The 25,367-nt window shown below is 39.7% G+C and overlaps 1 protein-coding gene across 1 annotated transcript in view; it reads right to left on the bottom strand.

The window, feature by feature from the left end:
* LOC141957464 (ethanolaminephosphotransferase 1-like) overlaps window positions 1-23,478 on the bottom strand; it is a 58,038-nt gene extending 34,560 nt beyond the window's left edge. Inside the window, exons 1-3 of the mRNA XM_074898994.1 lie at window positions 23,222-23,478; window positions 6,515-6,583; window positions 232-340 (exon numbers count right to left, since the gene is read on the bottom strand). Of these exons, the coding sequence (XP_074755095.1) occupies window positions 232-340; window positions 6,515-6,583; window positions 23,222-23,278 (235 nt within the window). The 5' untranslated portion in view covers window positions 23,279-23,478. The remainder of the gene's footprint in view (window positions 1-231; window positions 341-6,514; window positions 6,584-23,221) is intronic.
* Between the last annotated feature and the right edge of the window lie 1,889 nt (window positions 23,479-25,367).

The raw sequence follows: 25,367 nt of genomic DNA, 5'->3' as shown, positions 1-25,367 counted from the left end.
CATAGACTTCAAGCAGCACATGTAGAAACTAATATTTAGGGATAAAATTAAGTAAGATTTTCCATAAAATTATCTAAATTTATAATGCAATTTCTGAGATCAGATCCTCCTATATGCACATGGAGCCTCATTAAGGCACGGAAGATTCAAGTATCTGATACCTTCCTGTATCATTCAGAAGTATGAGATAAGCTCACTAATTCTGAAAAATTACAACATGAGGATATTTACCTGAGGCAGTGTAGTCCCAGTCATAAAAAGATATTAGAAAATAATTAACTAAAATCATGACAAATCCAGAGAATGTTAACAGGTTGGGAGCAATCCACAAAGGCACTATCTATTAAAAAAGAAAGAAAGAAATCTAAGAAAAATTATATATCAAATTATAAGTCCTATTTTAATTAAATATTTTATATTTTTTATCATAAAAGAAGCAGTGTGTAAATGACATCAGCAGTGTTCAGATTTGTGCATATACTCCCATTTTCAAATTAAATTACAGTTTTCATTTCTGAAATTTATTTTCAAATAGAATTTTTTTTGCCTGGTCTTTGTGACTGCAGTAAAAATGTTATTTCAAAATGTTGTATTTCCTATGTTATTATACTTATTTTCCTTACTATTATTATCCTTATTTTCCCAGCCACCAAGGAAAGCTTCTCACAGTTGTGTGTATCATAACTTAAAGAAGACTGCAGCACCCCAGTGTGGTAATTCAGCATCCATGTGGCAGGTTTTTTTAAGCATTCTATTCCCACACTATAACAAGGAGATTTCCTCTTCTTAAATATGTCAATAATTTCCAATGCAAAACACCAACAAAATCAGACACTGAGTGCATTACACTTCTAGATTCAGAAGATCTCCCTGTTACAAGCAGCTCCCTACTACTCTAGAGAGTAACTTTCTGTAGGGTCTCTCTCCTTAGTCATAAATTATAAACACTCTATTAATTCATTTTACTTTGTCAAGTGCTGAAAAGGACTCTGTCTTCACCTAAGCCTCTTTGTCCCATTAACTGTTCTCAGCTACTCAATCCCTGTGGTTTTAAGGCATTCCTTACACTGCAACAGGGATGTTTTTTGATAACACTCTTCCCAAGTAACACAGTTTCTCCAGAACATTTTCAGGAATAGCATACACAGCTTTCTACATGATTTTTAGACAGAACATTTTTGCACAAATAATATCAACCACTATCATCACTCAAACACAGCATCAATATATTCAAAATATAAAAATATTGGAGGCTTATAATCAAATTCTTTGACACATCTAAGGGATGAAAATGTACATAAAGTACTTCAACACTATAAAATATTACAAAATAATATTTTAAATAAGTAAAATAATTTTAGATGCTAATAATAGTTTTGAAATCAAATGTTTTGTTCATTTCTTTGAAATAGTTAGATGGACAAACAGATGAATACATATTAATTTATATACATCTTTACATTTCCTCTATTCTATTACTACATGAAAAATTTGCCTATAAAATTTGAATGCTTGGACTGATTAATTATCCTGACTAGATCCTCTTTTTCTAGTATATAACAATTAATAATATTCAGAAGTGCAACTGATGTTGTAACATGTAGATTTTCAAAAATCAGATGAAAATTCCTGAATATTTTTCAGATATATTTCTTAGATATTTTTTTTTAATAACATTGGGAAAAATATTAAATGTGATAGTTCCTTTCCTTATGACCAGGATTTTATCACTAACTTTAAAATACTGTATGTCAGCTCTTATAGTATTTAAAATAAAACATGAATTCATACAGCTACAATAAAAACTTTTAATGTATCTATCATTCTGAGTCTTCAAAAGCTCAATTCTAAATCCCTAAGGATAAGTGACAGCAAGTGTTCCCTGAAGCTCCTTTAGGAGAAGACCTAAGGTGGAACCCTTCACTTTAAGGTCCCTTCTTCTCACACTGACTGCACACTCAGCATGAGGCGACAGCAGCACATCTGATTTTGCTACCTGGGGATACAGGAACCTTCTAAGATGGAGGCTTGGTATGAATCATCTGCGGCAGAATTTATCTGATATCTATGACCTTACATGAAATAAGAAGGACAGACACTGAAGAAATTCTAGATGCGTCTCTTTTAATCTAAAACATAGGTCAAAATAGTGCGTTAAGACAACCTGTGAATTAACTGTTTACATGGATGAACAGATACCATCCAATGTATTGTTTTAAAATTACTGATTTCTCCTGTATGATTCACAGTAACTGTTGACTACTAAATAAAGGGGGTGCCATAAATGTCTGCTTTCTAATTAGGCTCATCATTCTAAATAGTCACAAAGTCAGTATTAAGTTATTACAGGAAATAATTTATGCTTACACAGTGCAAACATGAAGATGTTATTTTAACCCACTTTCTCACTAACATCATGTATTTTAAGAAGGAAGCCATCAAAGGATGTTGTTAGACTTGCAATCCCTTTGGCTAGTAGACACACCATGAAAAACAGTTACAGGAAATCTATCCTCAGTAAAACAGTCTCCCCTGCAGTTAACCCCCTAAGCATACTCTTTTGATCCTTACCAAACCTAATCTGTCTAGGTATTTGAAAAGTATTCTAGCTGCAAAAACCCTTTTGTTATATTTAATGACCCTTATTCTTTTGCTTGGCATTACAGACCATCACTATTTCACAATTCAAAAATGACAGGGTGTTAAAGACTAACTTCTTACACATGTTGGAAAAATAGAGCCTGAATTTACTAGTATCCTACAGAAGGATACGCTGCAATCTTTATTATCTAATTAACAGACAGTAGAAGCCTAATACATCAATGTGCTACATGATTAATACAACTGGAGGTGCCACTGGGGAGAATCATGTCTTCTTTCTGGCAAAACCATTGTATGCTTGAACCTTTTAAAAAACTTTTAGCTCCCCAAAATACTAACTGATTTCTGTTTTAATGGGTCTATAGTCATTCATGGTAAAAGCCTCAATACAAACAGCAAATGTTTTAATATATCAACTGTTTATTTGGATAATAAATGGTAAAGTACACATATTTATATAAAGCTCTGTTCAAACTTGAAATATTCCTTAACTAAGTCACTTGAGACCACTAAAATTCTACTCATGCCCAGTTCTAGTGATAAAACCGAAGTTCATAAAGGCAACAATGAGAGGGGTTAATTGACTTCAGTGAAGCTGGCACACACCTGTGTAACCCAGTGGGATTTCTTCTTTTTCCTCTTATTGTCCTGCACAAATGTGATTTCTCGTGAATACAAATAGAGGGGGAATATTCAGTTCATATAGTAACTAAGTAATACTATCCATTATCTGTCAGAGAGCACATGATTGTGCTTTATTATAAAATACAAATCTTAATTAAAGGCAAAAGGACAGAGCATTGAATTAATTAAAGACTAAATACATCTAGTTGCATAATCAGAATAGTTTTAAATAATTCTGATTATATAGTGAAAGTTAATTGTTACTCTGAAAAAGTAAATAACTAAAAGTTAATTCTGAAATAGTAAAAGTTAATTGTTACTCTGTAGTTTCACACAGGTACACAGATGTTACTATACTTTCACACAACGTGGAAAAGCTGCCATAGACAGGAATATATCAGAGTACTTCAAGCCCACTATAGACTCCAGGCACGAAACATTACCCTTCACTTCCTGCTTTAGCACCAGATACAACATCTTTCTGAAGCACATACATCCAAAAATCACACTCAAACTAACACAGGCACATGATACAGTACATGAAAAAGCTGTCCTTGGAATAGGAAAGAGAGGAAGGTAATGGCTCAGGATTTCCAGGAGAATTTCTAACTTAAACGCACACATTTTTTGCTTTCCTAGCATCCCTACCACAGGTAAGTGAGCTGGGTTATGACATGTTCTCAGTTCTTAGGTGTGTCAACATCCCAGCTCATAAATTCCCACGCCTCTAATGTCAGGCTCTTGTTAATTTCTTATAACATAGGAAATACATCTTACATTGAATGATAATGTCTCAGAACATAGGAAACACATCTTCCGATGAATTCTGTGTTATAGAATACTGAGTGAGAAACTTGTGTTGCAATTAGGACTAAATTGACATATGAAAGGCCAGACCCAAATCCCAAGCCTCTTGTTCTCATAGATTTTTTTTTTTTTTGCTTGGCCCTGTGAATTTTAGGTTGGGTTTTTTTAACTCCTCTAGTATCTGGTAAAAGTAGTCCCTGTGGAATGTTTGTTTTCACCAGATTAGACACTAAAAGATAACTGATTCATATATGCAAATGGATGTATTAGGATGTCTGAACTGAGAGAAACTGCTTCTGCCGGTCATCAAGTAACACACTTGTACTGCCCAGTTTTGAATGAACATATTAGATGCAATGTTTCTTCTTAAAAAATTATACCAGCTTTACTATACCTTCCTATAGCAATGCACTTTTCTATTTAAATAGAAATTATATATTGTAAAATGTAAATTCAATATTATATTCTAGATCACAGAATATTATATTCTAGAGCACACTCATAGCCCAATAATAATGCTTACAGCAGGTACAAGCTACAAAATAATCACTGGTGAGTGAGTAAACACATTGAAAGGTTCTCCTTCTAAAAATAAGACTTGATCACATTTATTGCAATACCACTGTTTTACTTACGCTTGAAGAGAAAAAAAGCATTTTTTGGTGAACAGATGAGCAGCATTTTCCTGGACTGAATTTAGGACAACAGTTACTGCCACACCTGGTTTCATTATCCAGGCAAGAACAAAAACATTCTAGAAACTTCTGTTCCCACTAATATTTTACAAACAGTTAAATTTTGGCCAATAAGTTTGGTGCTCTCCCAGTTCTCATTTTTATCTCTAGCAGCAACCAAGATGACTCTACTGCAATCTCCATTACATACTGTTTTCCCCTCTGCAGCTGTGCATTCCCAGCTCCACTGCAGGACTCTGATTTGACCTGGGAGTATCTTTTAACGTTAGAATAACTACTTCTACAAAAGCTGAGAGCAATATAATTTCCCTCTCAATCCTTGTGATACATCACTGAGAATCATCCTGTAATGCTCTTGCACCACAAGGCAAAGCAGAACATTCACTGCTGTATCTTTAGGGTTCCAACCAAACCAAATGCCAAAGTACATACAGCCCCCATTTAGGTCTCTGGTTCTGCACACAGATCTCCCAGTTTTTGAAACAGTCCTGTGCTCTGATTTGGGTTCGCCTCCAGCAAGAAGTGAACAAAATCATGCTCACCTAAAATTTAAGGAGGTTTAAAAAAAAAAAAATCTGAAGAGGTCACCTTTTTTATTAGATCTATCATCCTATACTACATTGGGACAGTCGAGAATGTTGCTTTTCTTCTGGGAAAACCCTGCAACCATTAGAAGAACTTATCTCCAAAGGAAGTTGTTCACTGATAATACTCTCCTCTCAATTTGATAGCAGATGAATACCCATAAATCTCCTAAACCAAAGTGCAAGTGCACAGTAAAGCCTCTGCTCATCTCCCGTGCCAGACTCCAGAGTGCTGGGGGGCTTTTCTGCCTCATTGTTTTCCTCAATATTATGATGGGAATGAAAACAGAATCTCTGAACTGAATTATTGAATTCAATTTCATATCTTTGAATTGCTTTTCTCTCATACCATGTTCAGGTTGGTTTTTAATTCTTAAATTGGGTCATATAAATACTTTCATGAAATTACATTGAGGCTCTGATTTTCCTGCTATATCAAGCATAAGCAATACTGGAATTAAAGAACCCAAGGATTGCAGATCCAACAGCACTCTGACCACGTACATCCTTTTTTGTTTGTATAAAGGTTTGTTTTCAAGTCTGCTCCAATCTAAAGGTTTTCTCTAAAGAGGCAGATGCAGAAGCCATTGCTTCCTTGGAGATCAATAAAGTTCATATTTATTTGAGATACAGCCTTTTTTCTGCCAACAACAGCAAAACTAATTGCCAGCAGTTTTATTTTTAAAAACTGCAGATCATAATGCATTCAAAAGATGCCATCTTCCAATCGTTATGGTGATCATGGTAACAGCTCTCATTTTCAGCTTCTTAGAGAAATGCCTCGCTCCCCTGAGCAAGTACCCTTGGGAGAAAATGAGACAGCACTTGCATAAAATCATGTGCATAGCACAGAGATAAAGCCATGCTGTTGTTAGGCAGCATATGCTGCACAAAAATAATTTGTACTAAGTAAACCATTCAATGTCTGCAAAGCTGTTTAATGAAAGATGTAAAAAAGAATTAGATGTCTTTTGTATAACGATCAGAAAAAAACCCACCTTGTTTTACTAAAAAGCCCACCTCAAAATCCAAACATATTAATCTTAAATATAGCTATATATCCTGTAATATTTGTTTTCTTCTATGAAGATATCTTAATTTCAGCTTTATTAATCAATAGCTATTTTTATATGAAAATAGATGTTTGTTTTAAAGCAAATTCTTACATTATCAGGTAATATTTCTATTAAATAAAATTCTTACCTTAATAATTTTGTTCCAGATGGGCTGCATAATATACACAGATAAAGGATTTGTATCCACAGCACTGTACTGTGAGGAAAAAAGCAAGCGTTAAACAAAGCACTGAGCAATGCATATTCTTCCATCACTCTATATCCTTCAGCATGTAAGAACAATCACTCTGAGTGCGACTGGCATAAATTTATTTTATTCTGATGTCCATTCATACAGTTTTAATTTAATTTAAAAGCACCGGCCTGATTTAAAATTACCTTTTAACAACTCTATGTACTAACGCAAAGATTTAGGCTGATGAAATGGCAAACAGTTCTGTAGTCACATTTTGCTTTTTAATTCTTATTAATTTTACAAGTTATCCTATAAGTGCATTTCTACCATTTTTTGGATTTAACACCTTTATTTGCACTACCAGTAATGCAAAGTCTGAGCAGCAATTCATTGCTAGTATGTAGAATAGATAGCGCATATGGAATACAGTCATAAGTGGAATATTATCTCGCAAAGATACACAGCTTTTGACATAGTAACACAGTTGCATTGGCACTATGCTAATTAATGTAAGGTGATGTTATTATGGAAATATGCTCTAAAATAGCACAGTTCATTATCACAGCAAAATTTCCCTACTGGACAGACTTGTAAAAATATTGTGTTTTATTAATTCCTGTCAAATGTACAGATATGTACTAAGTATATCAAAAATCAGAGCCCACCCTCAATTGCTGTTGTCTACTTTCTCCACAGAGGAGAGTAACAAATTTTATCCTGCCATGAGATTGCAGAACACAAAACAATTAGCACAAGAATGATCTTAACTAAAAATACCACTCGCAACTACGTTCTTGAGCCCTGGAGGGTCCACGGTGGAAGAAGTTAGTCATCATTGGGGTGGCACTTGTAATTCTTTCAGACGTTCTTGGAGTTTGAAAGTGTATATATGGCTTATATTGTTAGCACAATGCATATGACTCACATAAAGATTCAGATATATCTACATACAGCATTGTCCAAACATCGTGTGAGGATAATGGGAGTAAGATAGGGATATATTAGACCACAATTTGTCGAGGCTGTTCACATGCAGAAGAGCTGATGAGAGGTTTTCATTTCACCTAACTTCAGCTAACAGCTAATTGTTCTCTCTGTAGCTAATTTATCAACCTCTCTTAACCAGCCACCCTTTGGAAGAGATTGCACTCTAGAAGTACCTGTTTCGAGTCATTAATTATCAAAGGAGCCCAGACACTTGTCTTAAACCTAGGCATCTTTTAGGTGACTGAAGTCTGGCAAGATTATCTCAGTTTCAGTGTCCCCATTCACCAAGCTTTTACACACACACTTAACCTGCACACATCTGAACTAAGACCTTTCAGTGGACAACTGCAAGCGGGACAAAAGTTAATGCAGCGTGCCTCCGGTTTTGAATGTACAAGTCTATGACTTTTCATCTATTCTTTCTGACCGTCTCTGGCTACAGAATTTCTACACATTTCCTTGCTTTATCTGCAATGCAAAGGATACTTTTTAATTACTTTCTGGACAAAACAAAGCATTTGCTTAGTTATTTTGTAATCTGTTGTTACAGTTTAATCACAGATAATAAATGTAGTATACAGCTACATGCTGTGAATACATATTGGCAAACATCCAAGAAATCACCTATCAGCTTCTGGTCAGACTGGTCAAACTAATCTTCCCCAGGGAATAAAATGTACAGTTCAGTGAAGTGTACATCACTGATTTTTTTTCCAAAAATAATTAAAGTGTCACTTAAGTGTATAATTTTTCTCCGCTTCTGCCACCCATATTATTTAAAATATGAGACAATTCTGTCATCAACAGCTTTTCTGCCAGAATATACATTAGAATTCTAAACTACATTACCTCAGAAAAATATTAATTTGCAGTTAAAACTAAAGTTCTCACTATTCTGTATGTATTTGCAGCTCCAGATGCTGTATTTTATACTGTATCTTTCAAACACTGATTATTACAACTGATTCATCTTTTGATGGTCCAGTTCGCATTTGAATTAACACAGTCTGTATTGTCAGTGGGCTTTGCTTATATTTATGCCAAAAATAACAATAATACCAAGCCATATCATGCCAATAGAACAGTCAGCTACTACTGAATTCAGGTGAGTACTGTGGAAATCCTCTGAAAATGAAGAAAATTTAAAGTATCCATTAGCACTATTGAGGTTCCAGGTAATTGGGAATCTGCCCGAAGTTTCTCTGCAACTATTGCCCATTTTCTTACCTCAGCGTGGTATTCAAAGACTATGCGAGGTACATGATAATTTGCTGGTCAGCAAATTTTATTAATTCAGCCATCCCTGGATAAGAATGCACAAAGGTCAGAATATGTGGCCTTCATTCCTGCTCCTGCTTTGGCTTTCTCCTTCTCCCCACCACCCCAAGACTTCAAAGTCACAAACAAAAATCACAAAATCCTAGTTAAATAACAACAGTAAAATGAGGCTTTCTACCCAAAGTATTCATTTGCTGTCCAGAACTATTGTTTGCTCCCAGGAGAAAAAAGGAAAACAAATCTAAGTTATTTTAAATTATTTTCTTATATAGAAAATTTAAGAGATTATATAGAGATTATATAATTTCTATATTTTCTTAAATGGAAAAATTTAAGAGATTATGTAGTTTTCCAACATATCTCTATAGAATAGACACAAACATAAGACACAGTCAGCTTTTTGTTTGATTGATGGTTTCCAGAGTCAAGCATCAAAAATCAAGTCCTATTAAAAAAAAAAAAAAAAAAAAAAAAGAAGTAGAATTACAGCCAGCTTCTGTCATCTAAAGACATTTCAAGACCTGTCACACTCCATCCTGTTCACTACTATGTCTGTGGCTGAACCATGGTTCTCTTGGCGGGGAAGAAACATTTGGCAGATGTGCTGAATAATGGAAATTTGCTCTTCCATCATCAGTAATCTGTTTTAGCCAGACCAAAAGAAACACCCACAGAAAAAGAATTCTGCTAGTTTTCTGTCATGGCAAAAATAAAACTTGACAAAATCTGCTATACAGTTTAACACTCTGCTTTGTTCTTCTCCCAAGAAGCTACTAACCTCAAGGCCATGAAATCCTCGGGAGTTTAACGTTTGTGGCTGCTCGGAAAAGCAAATTACTGAGTAACATGCTCACATTACAATCAATGAACATGAATGCCAGAGTACACTGAACCTGATGTAAAAGTACTGCCATTTGCTATTGCATAATTCTGTCCTTTTCAGGGCACTTACATTAAAGTGGAGGATGAGACTGTTGGAGGTTTTTAAGCGCAAGACTGATACAAGTGCTAAGCACTCCCCTGCAAACACTTTCTGCACTAGAAAAGGGATCTTGGTTGTCCTTATACAAAGAAAGAGGGCTTGGATTAATCAGAAAGCTCCTGTTAATTATTTTTTTTTTAAAGTTGTAATAGTCAGGAGGGAACAGCAGTAGTGAGGGAATAGGAAAACTGGCATTAATCAACTCCATCTTGCTCCCAAGTTCAAAAATGCTGCTGGTTTTTTTAAAAATAGCTGATATCTCCTTGAAAGCCATCTGCTTTTCCTCTCTGCATTAATAATGTCTTTTAGCAGAGCTAGAAATGAGAATACAGACAGCAGACACATATGCACACATACATGTTGCATATGTGCTTTTAAACTGTGCCCTCCTCCACCCAGGGGATCCCAGCACAACATCAAGTCTGTACAGGTCAGCTGTGTTTGAGGGAAAAGGAAAGATGAGAGGAATAAAATTAAGGGGAGGGTAAAGGTATAAACAGTAAGAAGAGTAAAGAAAGAAAAGTAATTGAGAAAAACAAGAGAAAGAAAAATGGGCCAAAGCAAAGGTCTGGCTACACAGAAGACAGACGAACTGTTGTGGAGTGGCAGAGTAAAGCCAACCCATCCCAGGGTCAAAAGCACCCGCAGTAACCAAGGTTTGCACTGCTAAATACAAAATGAATGGTATCTTCTGGCTCACATGCACACAGCTTAGAAATACCTCCTTTTACTGCAAACTGGTCACATCCACACCTCACAGCATCTGTTGGCGGGGATTTGCGCGTCACTATCTGGCCCTGCACACCTAACACATTAGTGTTGAGTATGTTTCAGTTCAAAGTATCTGAAACAATCTGGAGACTATGTTGTAACTCAGCAATATGGCATTTTCAGAGCATGGAAGTGAGCACTGTGTGTTGTGCATGTTCAAAAATCCAAATGCCCATGTTGGGAGACTGCTGAAGGATGGTGAAAGCCAAAAAATGGTGCATACTGCCTCCAGAACAAACTATTTCCAAAACAAAGCCTAGCTATTGTCTTGGAGAGACCTTCTGGAAAAGAAAAAAAAAAAAAAAACAAACCAAACCAAAACAAAAAAACCCAGGGAGTGAGCTAATCATTAATCAGAGCAGACAGCTGGATCCTCACTGTGCTCCCTGGCCCTCTTCAGCCTTGCAGTGTGGAGGCATCTCAAGAATAAAATTTTGGAATGACTTACAGCGAAGAGAAGAATATAAAGCATATCTACACAAACTTCAGAGTCAAGAGAAAGCAAGTTGTAAGAAATGTAGTCGCGTTAACTGCTGGGAGATAGTTATTTCAATTCAATCTGCTCCTTATGCTAACAGACTATGCCTTTCCTGTACTTAAATTATCTTATTCCAGGTAGCACTGTACCGTGCCATACAGTCACATATGTTCAGAGATACAGAGCAAAAGTGTTGTGTATTGTTTACATTTGAATTGTTGGCATCAAAATAACTTTGTAGGTTTTAATTTTGTATTAGTAGAAACAAATTTGCAACATTGCAACATTCTGGGCAACATTCTTGCCCAGAAATCAGCAGATTTTAATTTTTCCTTAACTTCACGAATCAGTAAATGATTTATTATCTCCATTGTGTATGCTGGAAGACTGAGGCACTGATGGGCTGTGACTCACCCTGAGAGTATATAGCAAAGGATACAGCCACAATATTGTTAGAGGTGTCATATTTATATACATAATCTAATTATAAGCAATACCAGTTTATTCAAAGTCTGCCCATATTAGCTCAACTTTATACTTGAGTTCACTTTTACAGAAGGAAATAAAGAAAGAAGTCTATTAAAAATGTGAAGACTGAAAAGCTTTCCCAGACAAATTAAAACATATATAAAACAGCTTAAAACAGCTATATATGAGATAGTAATCTCAGCTTAGGTCAGAGTATATTGAATATATAGTTCTGTGATCCCTCAAATATTTCATGTGAAGTTATGTGCCTGTTATGGAAGAATACACTAGCTGTTCCCACATGGAAAACATGAGAACCATCTAACGACAACATAAGGACTTGGATGAAGAACACAAATATTGTGATACCTGCCCTCTTTCCGCAAGGAAACTCAACCAGGTCAAGCAAAGGTATGGAAGAGCCCCAGCTGATGTTCTTATGTGCTGATGTTCTAACAACTCAATGGTCCTGCAGGCTTGGAGAACCTCGTCTTAAGTCATTGTATTTATGTACCCATGCAGAAAAAAAAAAATCTCTATTTATTAGTAAGCAATACCTGGCAAAAAAAGCAAATGATGGAAAAGGGTGAGAACATGTAAAGAAGTTACTACAAGATAACCAAGTGTTTGCCTCGCGATGCACCACAGCAGATGCACCTGTGCATGTTGTTACCTCATGATGGGTATTTGATGAATTGAGACAACCTCTGCCTAAATGTAAAAGGATAAGGTACTTCATATCTTCTGTGGGGAAAGCACCAAAATGAGAGCAGGTGAAATGCCATAAATTTCTCCCACACATTATTCCACATAAATAAATTATCACTCTAAAATAAGTTCAAAGTGTTATCAAACTTTTAAAGTGCTATCAAAGTTTTAAATGACCTTTGAACCTGTAGTCATTTACATCTGTTCAAAATGAATGAAAAGGGGAGGGGGAAAACAAATCATTTTCTCCTCCTCATAAATTAACTTTTCATTAAGATAATTGAAAGCAGCCTAAACCAGCTGAGAATATATATATCAAATTCAAAATAGGCAAAATTATGGCTTTTAAACAAGTGATCTATTGAAAACAGTAACTCTGCAGAATGGTTTTCCACGGTATTTGTGTGATGGCATATTGCCACAATGCCATGCCACCTACACATCTACTAATCACTTCTCCAGCACATGTAAATATGAGCTTGTTGTCATCTGACCTATACCTATACACAGGAACCTACATCACTGATGGAAAATTTTGAGGGATCTGCTAATGGAAAAGGCTTGAAAAATTGGCAGTTCCACAGCATATATCTGAAATTAGAAAAAAAATAATATTTAAGCAGGTTATGAAGTTTTACTCTCTACCATGTATGACCCACCTATCCCTCCCAGCATGGGTGACCACTTCCTTGGGTGCCCATAGGCAGAGGCTCCCGGGTGCTGAGGGTAAGAGCCGGGTCCCAGCCCTGGTCCTTGGGAGCTTTCAGCCATGCCTCTGCCAGTGGGACAGGACAGGCTGCCAGGCCCTGCCCTGCTGCCCCGGAGCCTCTGTTACCCCCAGCCACCCACAGAGCACCCCAACAGCTACCAGTACCTTCCTACGGCTTCTTTTATCACATTGCCCATCCATTTATGCATTTCCACAATACTCGTGTTTTGCAACTGACAGAGAAGGGGATAGGTGGAATGACAATGGATTGGGCAAAGAATATTCTTTTTTGCATTAGACAAGTGTTTTTGTCATTTTGAAGGCTGCAAAATGACCCTCCCAATGCAGGGCATGAACCAGTCGCTATTCAAGAGAGTTCAGTGGGAACTCTCCTTTCTGGGCAAGTTATTCCACACTTACGTAACATGAACTTGTCTTCTGTGGTATCTTACACTTCTGGAACCACACAAAAATTAAAGAAAATACTGAAATACTGACACATCTGGTAACAATTTTCCATCCACCTTCCAGATTCCTAGAATACAATATACATGTGAGCTTTAATTCTACTTTGTGTTTTTTTACAGGTTTGTAGATGTTACGGGACACGGGTTTTAACAAAACCGTCACAAATGGAAAGAGAAGTATGCTATAACCAACAACAGAGCTATACAACATTGTGGATGCCAAATGAATTCCAAATGTTCAGCAGTTTAAAAGTGCTGATATATTCCAAAACACAGTGATGTTATTTCTAATAATAAAATTCTTTAAATTATATCATAATTCAGTTAATTATTCACAGATAATGGCTTGGATTTTGTATCTCCTATGCTTAAACAGTTTGGACTACCTTGCCTTTTCGCCCCATCCAATTTTATTTTTTTTTTATTAGGTCACCAATACCTATGTCCAGGAGTTATAAGCCCGCCCCTAAGACATCTAGGGCTGAAGCATGTAACACACAAGTAGAAGCTCAAGTAAAGGGTTTGTAATTTAGTCTGGAAAAGAGTAGGTGGTGGTGGGCATGTAATTGCATCCTGAGATGCAAATGCTTGTCTTTTTGGGAGTCTGAGGTTGTGGAGTGTACTACCTGACAGCTGTGCTGTCTGTACTAGGGCTGGATGTAGCTGCACTGTGAGTGACGAGGTTGCCCAAGTTGGACTTCTGAGCAGTTATCTGCCCCGACTTTTCCCCCTTTGGTTCCATTAGCCTGTGCACACCTACAGCTAGGAAATATGGCTAAATTTTCCTTCCATCTTAAAACTATTCCTAGTAAAATACTTGAAACCCAGTGTCATGGTTTGGGCAATTCAACAATTCTGGTTGGTATTACTAAGTCATCAGGAAGCTGTTATTATGTAAACTGCTGTCCTGGGGATGCTTCTCTGTAAATGTATACTTATCATTCAGACCTACCCATTTTCAGGAATCCCAACACAGGCATTGGGCCACACACCACATCCTGTCACTTAATGGAGGTATGTATGAACTTATGTCCATGAGGTCATGGGGCACATGGAGTTGTGGGTGAGGACAGGCTGCTCTTAGGGAGTCATGCCTGCTAGTGGCACATCCATCCCCTTATTTGCAGAGCAGTGTCATCACTTCAACATCACAGAATCGTGGGTTAGGATCCCAGGATAATTCATGTCAGAAGGGACCTCAGCAGGTCTCTAGTCCTACCTCCTTCTCAAAGGCTGAGCCAGGAGCTCAAACCAGGTGCTTGGTGCTTTATCCAGTTGAGCCTTGAAAAGCTCCAAGGATGGGGACTGTACAAACTCCTTGGACAACTTGTGCCACTGCCCCACTGTGTTCCTGAGAAAAATGTTCTCCTTATGTCCAGTGTGAAGATGTCTTGTTTCAGCTTGTGCCTGTTGTATGTTGTCTTCCCACCATGCACAGTTATCAAGAGCATGGCTTCATCTTCTTAAGGACTTCCCCATAGGTACTGGGGGGTTGCTGATTGGTGCCCCTGAAGATGTCTCATCTCCACACCAAACAAGCCCCAGTCCCTCAGCCTCTCCTCACAGAACAAGTACACCAGCCCCAACTATCCCAGTGGCCTCTGCTGAACTTCACAGAATCATCTAGTTTGGAAAAGACCTTGAAGATCATCAAGTCCAACCATTAACCTCACTCTGACCATTCTCAACTACACCAGATCCCTCAGCGCTATGTCAACACGACTCTTAAACACCTCCAGGGATGGGGAATCCACCACCTCCCTGGGCAGCCCATTCCAACGCCTAACAACCCGCTCTGTAAAGAAATGCTTCCTAATATCCAGTCTAAACCTTCCCTGGCACAACTTGAGGCCATTCCCTCTTGTCCTATCACTTACTACTTGGTTAAAGAGACTCATTCCCAGCTCTCTGCAACCTCCTTTCAGGGAGCTGTAGAGGGCGATGAGGTCTCCCCTCAGCCTCCTCTTCTCCAGACTAAACACCCCCTGTTCCCTCAGCTGCTCCTCCTACAACCTGTGCTCCAGACCCTGCACCAGCTTCGTTGCCCTTCTCTGGACACGCTCGAGTCATTCAATGTCCTTTTTGTAGTGAGGGGCCCAAAACTGAACACAGGAATCGAGGGGCGGCCTCACCAGTGCCGAGTACAGGGGTCAGATCCCTTCCCTGTCCCTGCTGGCCACGCTATTGCTGACACAAGCCAGGATGCCATTGGCCTTCTTGGCCACCTGGGCACACTGCTGGCTCCTGTTCAGCCGGCTGTCAATCAACACCCCCAGGTCCCTCTCTGACTGGCAGGCCTCCAGCCACTCCTCCCCAAGCCTGTAGCGCTGCTGGGCGTTGTTGTGGCCCAAGTGCATCACCCGGCATTTGGCCTTACTGAAACTTGCTCCAGTTTGTTGTCTTTCTTGTATTGGGGACCCAAAACTGGAAACAGTATTCTAGATGTGACCTAGTAAAGGGGGGTAGTTACTTTCCCCTTACTTAATGGGCTGTGCTACTGTTAATACAACCCTGAATGCTGTTGACCTTCTTTGCTGTCAGGGCACACTGAGGGCTCATGTTCAGCTCCCTGCCTACCACAGTCCCATTTGCCAGGAGTAAAGGGCTGATGGATCACTGATCTACTGACTAGCTATGTTTGAAATGTCGGATGTATGAGAGACATCAGAGTCACACTACAACTGAGAAGCACATTTTGGAGCAAGAAGTCATAATGTGTTGGCCCCAACAGTGAGGTTCTTGCTCACTATATGAGACTAGATAGATCTGATTCTTTACTGCCAGGCCTGTAAGCACTCAGACCAGGGAAAGCTGTAGAGGGGATAACATTGAAAGTCAGCAACCATTTTTCAATCGACGGTAGTTATTTTAAGGATGCTGCCTAACTTGTCTTCAGGAAAATGCTTTGTTTAGTGGGACATGTTCAAACACTTAACAGCTAAGCCAAAATGATGGAAAAGAACACAGAAATACAATTAAATATTGAGCAAGGGATAACAGAAGGCAGATGCACATTTGTTGCCATAAAGGGACAAAGGTAGAGGCTGGCCCAGATTGCCAAAAAACCTGCATGCTCTCAAGAAACGGCACAAAGAGATCCTTAAACATCCCTATTCAAAGAAATTCTAACATGGCAAGGAAGTAGATTTCTATGTATTTTTTGTATAAACTGGTCTTCTACAGTTGGTAAAAGGAAATGAAAGCAGCATTTTGTGCTACATCTGTTTGTGTGTGTGTGTACAAATATGTGGTTTTGGAGGTGCCAGCAGCCCTTTAAAGATCAAACAGTAGACCAAATTCCTATCCAGCTGGAGCTCTACCAGAGCATGTATATAAATCCCTGGGAAACCCAAAGAAACTGCTCTAGGCCCAAAAGGGCAGGCAGACTAAAAGTGGGCTGCAGTTTTTATGAGAGATGCTAAACAAGGGTTCTGTAGCACATGTGCTAAATGTTTGTGTGATCTAGTATCCCGACGCACAAGAGGGGAGGATGAAAAAACCCCAGTTCCTCTCTCTACAAACAACACTCATAGAACAGTTCCCCTAGATTTATAACAAATAATCGGCATCTCAATCATATATACATCTTTGCAATTAGTCTTCTATTAAAACACAGCTGAATAAACAAAATTAAATGCATATGAATATGTAAATGTGTATACATGTATATCCTACACATAAAAATCCAATGAGCATTTCAGAACACTAGTATCTCTCAATAAAGCAATAAAATGAAATTATGTGGTTGGTATTTGTACTTTTATGAGACTCGACAAGGCATACAACTCTATATCCAGCATATTTGTCCCAAAAGTGATCTAATGAACCTCTGTAAATTCATGGGCGTAAGGTGGCACTCAAAACCACGTACAATTACACCATCATTGGGAAAAAAGTCCTGCAGCAAGTAGTATCAAACGCAGCATCTCTGTGATGTGATTTCATTATGCTGTTGGCTCATTAGCATTAGCATATGACATGCAGAAGGAAAATAATGATTACAGACCTCTTGAAGTGCTACATTATGTCAGCTACCATTACAACAGGATGAGGAATAAGAAATGGTGGGTGCACAAAGACAGTCTTTCAGAATTATGTAATTCTGTTGGCCCACGACTCTTCTACACATGAATACAGTGACAGAAAATGTAAATGAATGATTTGGTTTATTTCACATATTATTCAACAACTTTTAATTACACCCCCAGACTTTTAATCCACCAAAGTAATATGAAGAAGGGTGCCAAATTTTATTTGTAAAACAGTGGGCTGTTGACTCACCAGTTTTATGGAAAGTGGAAAATGTTAGTTTTCACTGCCTCAAATATTCAAGGGCTCTGTTAAACTGAGGTGGTTTGAAAAAACTAACTACAGCAGATAAAACTGATGATAACTTTCAAACAATATTTGGAATTAAGAATTGGGGAAAAAAACCAAAAATACCATATGCAAAAATCACTATATAATAAACTCGTATGTACTCAATATATATAAAATTGTCCATGTGTAATCACAAACAGTATTAACTGTCTCCTAAGAAGTTCCAGATAAGTGTACAAATGAGAATCTCCTATCCTAAATTTTCAAAATTATGTAAAATCCTTGTGCTACCGGAGTCGAAAGCAAGACTCCTGTTCAGTCAATGTGAGCAGAACCCATTATGTTTCTAAATCTCATAGTTACACAGGTAGCCTTGGAAATGCATAAAGACTTAACAGAAATCTAGTCTTGTATCTGGACTGACCCTGAACTCCCAGAAAATAATTCACTAGATTATACTCAACACACTTTGCTCTTTTGTCATAAGTCAGTATGAGCCTTGAAACATTATCATCATACATTTGATCTTGTTTCTCTAACCTGGGATGTAACTTGAGAAGTCTTCTAGTCCAGCACGTTTACCTAATACAGGATCACATTTAGTATACATTCAGGAAGCAGATCAAATTACCATGAGGTAACGAGACAATTGCTTGCGATAAACAACTATGTTGGAAGATTAAAATAGAACATTATCCAAAGCCTTACTAAAAAAGGTGTAAGCAACTGTTTATTAATGTTCAACACTAGACTACAGACCCTCCCACAGAGAAACTGAACCATCTCTTAAGACTGATAAAACTATTGCACAATCCCCCTTAAGTACCTGTTCCAGCGACCCTTATCAACACAGGACTGACACAGCATTCGCCTTAAATTTATCTTTGTGCAGCCAAAACTTACATACTGTCTTTCTTTAAAAGGACATGCATGAAAACTAACTGGCTGTTAGGCTCTTACTCCCACAGTACTCACAGTTCATCTTTACTAAGCCTCTTAATATTCCTAATGTCATTTTGTAGATTATAAACTGTGTGCCAAAGCAAGCAGGACACCTTATTCCAGCTGATACCTGATCAGGACATCAGCTACAGGACAATATGTAACCCTCTGACATATCTATGACACTTTCCACCTAAGAACTTTTTTCTCTTTATTGTAACAGCCACAATGCTGCTGACACTCTGATCCCTGGGTATCTTTTTTGCAGTCTGTTCTCTCTTCTTTTATTTTCAAAATCTTGATTTTCTTTCGCATAAGCACTGTACCTTGTTTAATGAATTTCCTCATATTGATTTCCGGCCATTATATCCCTTTTTCAGGAACATTTAAAATCACAAGTCTATTCTTCAAAGTGCTTTAGCATCACATGAAAATTTTACGAGAGTAATCTCCCTTCTGTTAATTAATGAAAGCACTGAAAGGCAACAGAGTCGGGACAGACAGCTCTGTAGGTTGGATCCCATTTGACAGAAACTCCTACTTTGACAAAGAACTCAAAAGTACTTTGTAGAGTAACATGTTTCCATTTTACACTGCTTTCATCTTACTTCCCTCTACCTACTTACGAGAATGTGGGACAATATCAAAAGTGTCACTGAAATGAAATCACATATACCTCACTTACTGCCCCATCCCCTTCTCCGCACAGGGAGTATGCTCTAAAAATGACTTAAAGGATAGAAACAGTGTGGACATACCAAGATGAAAATGTGGAGGCTTAGACCTTAATTTTGAATATTATTTCTGATTTTTTAAAATCATATTTTCCAAGACCTGTTCTTTGAGATAAGCCTCTATAGTTTATTCTCAGCGCTCTTTTATTCTGAAAGAGCATAAGGGGTCAAAGTTTTCTGGCGTGGAAAATCTCCGTGTATAGGTGCTATAGAAAAGCTGATTGAAGGTAGATTTGCAAGGGAAATCCTAAGATCACAGTGATGAGAAGAGCCAATGGCAACAAGAGCTCATCATTAACATTATTGCATTCTGGTGAGGAGCATAAAAATAAAGAACCAAATTCTGCTTTTATTTGTACTCATCATCTGACTGTCTCAGAACTGCTTATTTCCAACAGAAACCCAAACAGGCAGAAAAAAAAGGCAACTGTGTAATTCCATAGGTGCTCCTCTAGAACTGCAAAATGCTCATAACAGAAATATAAAAGTAGGAACTTTTAAGCCTCATCATTCCAGTTGGTTGCAGCTTTTTGGCTGTGTCACTCCAGATCCTAGGGAACAGCACAAAAACCAAGTATGAGCTGCTTCTGCTCTACAGTTGCAGCAAATCACCTGAGCATGCAACTGTCCTGAAATCGGTACCTGCCCACCTGCCCCACAGGCAAGAAGACGGCAGAACTATCACAGCAGCAGTACCGAGAGCTGTGTCTGAACTGTCTCATCATCACATATCCACCTCCTCTCAGTGCACTTTTGAACAGAAAAAGGAAAACCAAATCTCTGAATCCACATTAACATGCAAAACAAACAGGAATAGATTTGTTAAGTGAAATAGCCAGCCCTAAGGATCCAATGTCCATGCTATAAGGATTTCAGACGGTTTTACACTGAAATGGTTCCAGTACAATACAACAGACTGAATGTATTGAGTGTACTTGTGCGTTCTTAGTAGATCTAGTTTAGGTTCATTAAAATGGAATGCACTTTGTATGCTCTGGCGTCACTCTGTGATGTAAACCAAAGCTTGATAATTGGGGTAAACTTTCTTCAAAAGTGTAATATACACAAACCTGACGATGCTGAAGAGTGCTGAAGTCTTTACATTCATTAGATTTGCCATTCCCTTTGCAAAGAACTGCCTGATTTTGTTGCCAAGGCCCTCCTCCAACTGTTAACAGGAGACAGACAGTGCCTGAGACATACAATTGTAGCATTCACAAGAGAGAAATGAGTTCAGCTATGTGAAAATTTTGAAAATTTAACAGTATTTTTTTCAGGCCAAATTTACCTTTAGGATAATTTGTTGATTACACAAATTATTCTTTTAAGCTGCGTTATGATCAGCTCCCGGATCAGCTCAGCAGATAAATTGTGCAGAGTGTGGAGCATATTAAGCCACTGATATTAGTGCAAATATAATGCTGCAATGTGATGCACAACAAAGAGATGGATGCTCCTACCTAGCTTCCTAGGCATGTTTCAGGTCTGGAAGCAATACATTGTTTTAGCTGAAGATTGAACGTGTGATAATAAATCAGAGATTGCTCAGCTCTTCACAGCGCCAGCCCACGTATCCCTCCACAGTATTCTAGAACTGGGTCCACCAGGAAACACACTACAGAGACAGATGGTAGTAAAAGGAGGTAACCTGTTTCTGCTGGGCACAGAGTTTAGTGCCAGTCCTGTTGAGCAGGCAGCAAAGGCAGCAGCAATCTCCTCAACCAGGCTGGGAAGCTGGAGGAGCAGGATGAGGTGAGGCCCTAGACTGAAAAGGGGGGAATGGAGGATATGGCAGCCAGAGGGCAATAAGAGGTTGAAGAGCATGTCTCAGGCCTGGGAGGTGGTGAGAACAAAGCTCTGGTTGTGGTAGCAGCCCTGGGCATGGGAGGGTGAGGTGAGGAGGCGGTGAGGAGATGGTGGCAGTGATTAGCCTCTCCTTGCTGCACTCCTTTTGCATTTTTGGAAGGCTTTAACCCTTTGTGAGCAGCACTTCAGGAATGGGCAGAGCTGCCACCACCTGCCAAGTCCTCCTGCAACCTGGAGCACCAGGAAGGCAGTACGGACACCTCACCACCTTGGCAGCACTGAGCTCATGCAGCTGTATTTCTCTGGGTGTAACCTGTGTCGTTTGGATTGATTTATTTATTTCCAGGGCATACCAGTCCCAAGTCACCTCAGATCTGATTATCTGATTTCACCTTTCTAAAACCTGTTCAACCATAGTTTTCCAGAACATAGCTGAACAGATACTTCTCAAGTGTGTTGGCTGATGCCTATAGTTAAGAAAACCACCTAACATTTTTTGGCCTTTGCAATGCTCCCATGAAACTGAAGTACTTTTAATATACTCAACTAAAACATTTTGATATATGATTCTGTCTTTTGGTAATCACTTGCCCTGTAATTCATAAGTACTACACTTACAAATGATTACAAGTTTTTTTTTTTAAAAGTTATTTTTGATTCTTCCCCATCTGTACTTGTTTGCAGCTACTTTCATTCAAGTGATAAAGAAGAATGTAATACAAGCATTCCTTGTATTTGTACTACAAAGGCATATATTTTAGGAAAGTTACTTAAATAATAATGTCTGTTTATGCTAAAAAACAGCTTATTATTTTTCCTCCGGTGATCTCAATCTAGACTGTGGCTCCACTGTTCAAGCACAGGCCTGTGCAACTTAAACCCAGTGGCCAGATGCAGCTTGTTTTGTCCCACTCATACTGGAGACACACAAGCAGGTTGGTACATCTTAAGAAGCTGCTGTGCACAACAAGTTCCTAGTAAATAAGCGACCCCCGGAAAGCTCTTGAAACCACAGTTACTCCAGCGTCGTTCATCTCACCATGAAGGGAAGGGCTTGGTAGGAGCTGGTTGAAGCTGAGTGCCCTTTGTTGGAGGCCAGGATGGGAGGGCTCTCAGTAAAAGCAAGAAGGCAAGAAGCACGGGGAGAGTGGGGTAGGGGCTGCTTCGGGAAACTGATCATAAAATGAAAGGTTGGGCGTTGTGCCGGTGGAAGCTGGCATGCCCCCCATGTTTCTAACAGGGAACAGGGCGAGGGTGTGTGAACAGGGTGGCATGGACCATCTCTGACACCTGCACCTCAACGAAAGCAAATGTGGATAATCCTCTGCAACAGCCCTGCCGTGTCCCGGGAACAAAACCCGGGTATCTCATAAGTCTGCAACACAACCCTGGTAAACCAAAATATCTAACGATCCACCCATTCATTTGAATTCTGCAGGCCTGTTATTTGCAAACATGAGGTTTAGTTCAAATGATTTAAAGTGAGCGTTTTTGGCTGGCTTTCTTACTAATTTCTCAAAGCCAAAGCATTCCTGTGTACAAAGGATTTGCGCAGAACCAGACAAGCCCCGTCTGTGCACAGTTTCTTACAGAAACGCCGAACTACCCCCAACCTAGGTTTCTTTAAAACGCAGAGGGCTTTTAAAGATCTCCCTACTCCCTTAAAGCCCAGTTAACTTTGTTTCCACCGAGACCTGCCACTTCGCAAGGGCCCCGCTCCTGCCCTCCCGCTCGCCGGTCCCGGGGAAGCCTCGGGGGAGCCCCGGGGGGGGGGGGGGGGGCGGCGGCGCTGGCCGAGCGGCCGCAGGTGGGAGCCCGGGCCCCTCAGAGCTGGGGGATGGCGGGGCCGGGCGCTCAGCCGCTGCGGAGCGGAGCAAACGGCGCCGGCAAGCCGGGAGCCCTCAGGAGCCCGGACACGCCAAACCGGGAGGGAGGGCGGGCGAGCGAGCGAGCGGGCCGGCCGCACGCCGCGGACCCCCCGCCCCGCATCGCCGGGGTCCGGCTGTTACCTTGTACTGGCGGAAGCCGTCCAGCTGCGGGCCGCTGACATACCGCCACCGCCACATCGCCCCGCCGTGCTCCGCGCCGGGAGGGAGCGGCGGAGGGAGGCGGCGGGGCCGGGGGCGGGCGGAGGGCGGCTCCCCGGCCGCGCCCCTGGGCTGGGGCCTGCCCCCCGCTGCCGGGCATCGGCTGGGTGCCCGCCGGAGGGGGCCTCGCCCCGGACGGCGCCCCGGGCGTTTCCCCGTGGCCCCGGCGCGTCCCTGCGGCCTCGGTGCCCGCCGGCCATCAGCGGCTTTGATAAACCTTTAATTTCCTCGTGGTACTCGGTACTGGGGGCAGCCTGCAGCAGCCTCCCGTGGCCACAGCGAGCACTAAGCCAAGGAACGCTGCAGTATCGAGCCACGAAACTATTTTTCTGGTTCAAGGTGTGTGAAAGGTGCCATGTGTATAATACGTGCGCAGATACGCCCCTGGAGACAGCATACAAACCGATGCTACTGAGGTAATGTGTTTTAGAAACAGGTGACACTCAGGTTTAAAGATTTTATTGGCAATTGCCTCTTGCATCTCTTTATTAAAAACACCTGCACCAGAGCCCTTCGTAACCACATCAGCCTGCAGAACGTTCTGCACCACCTGATTTCCAGGGAACCGAGGCACCGGTGTAGGCGAAAGACTGTAAAACATCAGGAGTAACGTTTCAGCTGCAAATGCATTTAAACGTATGGCATGACACCTTGTGTTACTTTCGCTGTACACTGTTAGAGGGAAAGCTGAAATCATACGCATCAGGGACTGAGATCTGATTGATCAAATGGAATCTGTCCAGAAAGGAAATCAATTAAAACCCATTACTCGCACCCTGCAAGCTCTTTCAGGCACCTAATGCATTGTGAGAGCCAGTGTTATTTTACAAACTGTGCAGATTTGATAGGAATTATATACAAGTTAAAGTCACTAAGTGCAAACTGTATACAATGGTTCTTGTTCTGTATTATTAATTACACATTAATCACTTGAGATGTGCTTCCACCTACATTCTGCTTCCAGCAATGGCACCTAAACTACTCTTGAAAACAATCCACAACTGTAGCACTCAGCTTCAGGTTACTGAGATAAATCTCGATTCCACTCAGGAACGCTAAAGTGTTTGGAGCTCGTATTTTTCAGGAGCCAACTCTAATTTTAGTTAGTGTTCATACCTTGGATTTTGATTTAGATCCCCTTCACCTCTCATTATCGGGTTTTTACTATTGGGTTTTTAAGTCGTATTACGCTATTGAATTAATCTACAAGGATATCTAAGAAAAGACTCGTGACTACCACTGTACTCAAAGCAATTATTTTATGCAAGTAAATTACTAAAACCAACCAAACCATTTTATAGTTATCACTTTCATTCATGTGCCTCAAACACAAAACCAGAAATTTGGCTGAACAACTATCAGCAGTGTGATGGACAGTGGTAGAAAACATTCTTGCTTTTCTGAAAGCTAGAAGGTCATAAAGTATTTTTTGTCTTTGCAGACCTCTAAATTTGTGTTAAAAGATGTGCTGTGATGAAGATATAGATGTAGAAGATATACAGATATAGCAGATATAGAACACAAGTTTTATTTCCTGTTCTCTCAAAACTCTCTCGGTGATAAATGAAACACTTTTTAAAAAAAACTGTCATAAATACTCCACTAAACAGAGAATGTAAAAGACTGCATATATGTAAAAAAGCAATTTCATGAATTTGTACCTCAGCATATTCCATGTCCGCTAACGAGTACATCAAAGGAGGCAGCGTTAGATAAGCTATGATGAAGAGAGGGAAACAGACTGGTGACTGGGTATGGAACATTGCAGAGCAAGCTGTGACACAAGTAACATGACGTTTGAGAATACTGTGGCAATTATACTGACATGTGCTAGCCTTTGATTTAAGAAACTTCCTTGATTTAGGCATGCCAGCTAGCCAAGCCCAGGTGAGAGCAAAACCCACAGCCACATGGTTTACTGCTACACCTGATATTCTCACTGGTTCCATGCATACCCGTGTGTATGTTTAGAGGTTATTCTATGGTTGTATTTTTCCATCAGAGATGTTTTAGAGTTCTTTTCCAGACAGTTGTTTGAGCTGTGATCCAAACTATCTGTCCTACATGC

Source organism: Athene noctua, chromosome 2 (assembly GCF_965140245.1).
Source record: "Athene noctua chromosome 2, bAthNoc1.hap1.1, whole genome shotgun sequence".
NCBI lineage: Eukaryota > Metazoa > Chordata > Aves > Strigiformes > Strigidae > Athene > Athene noctua.
The sequence above is the reverse complement of the archived record's forward strand: the minus strand, read 5'-3'. Positions and strand labels throughout refer to the sequence as shown.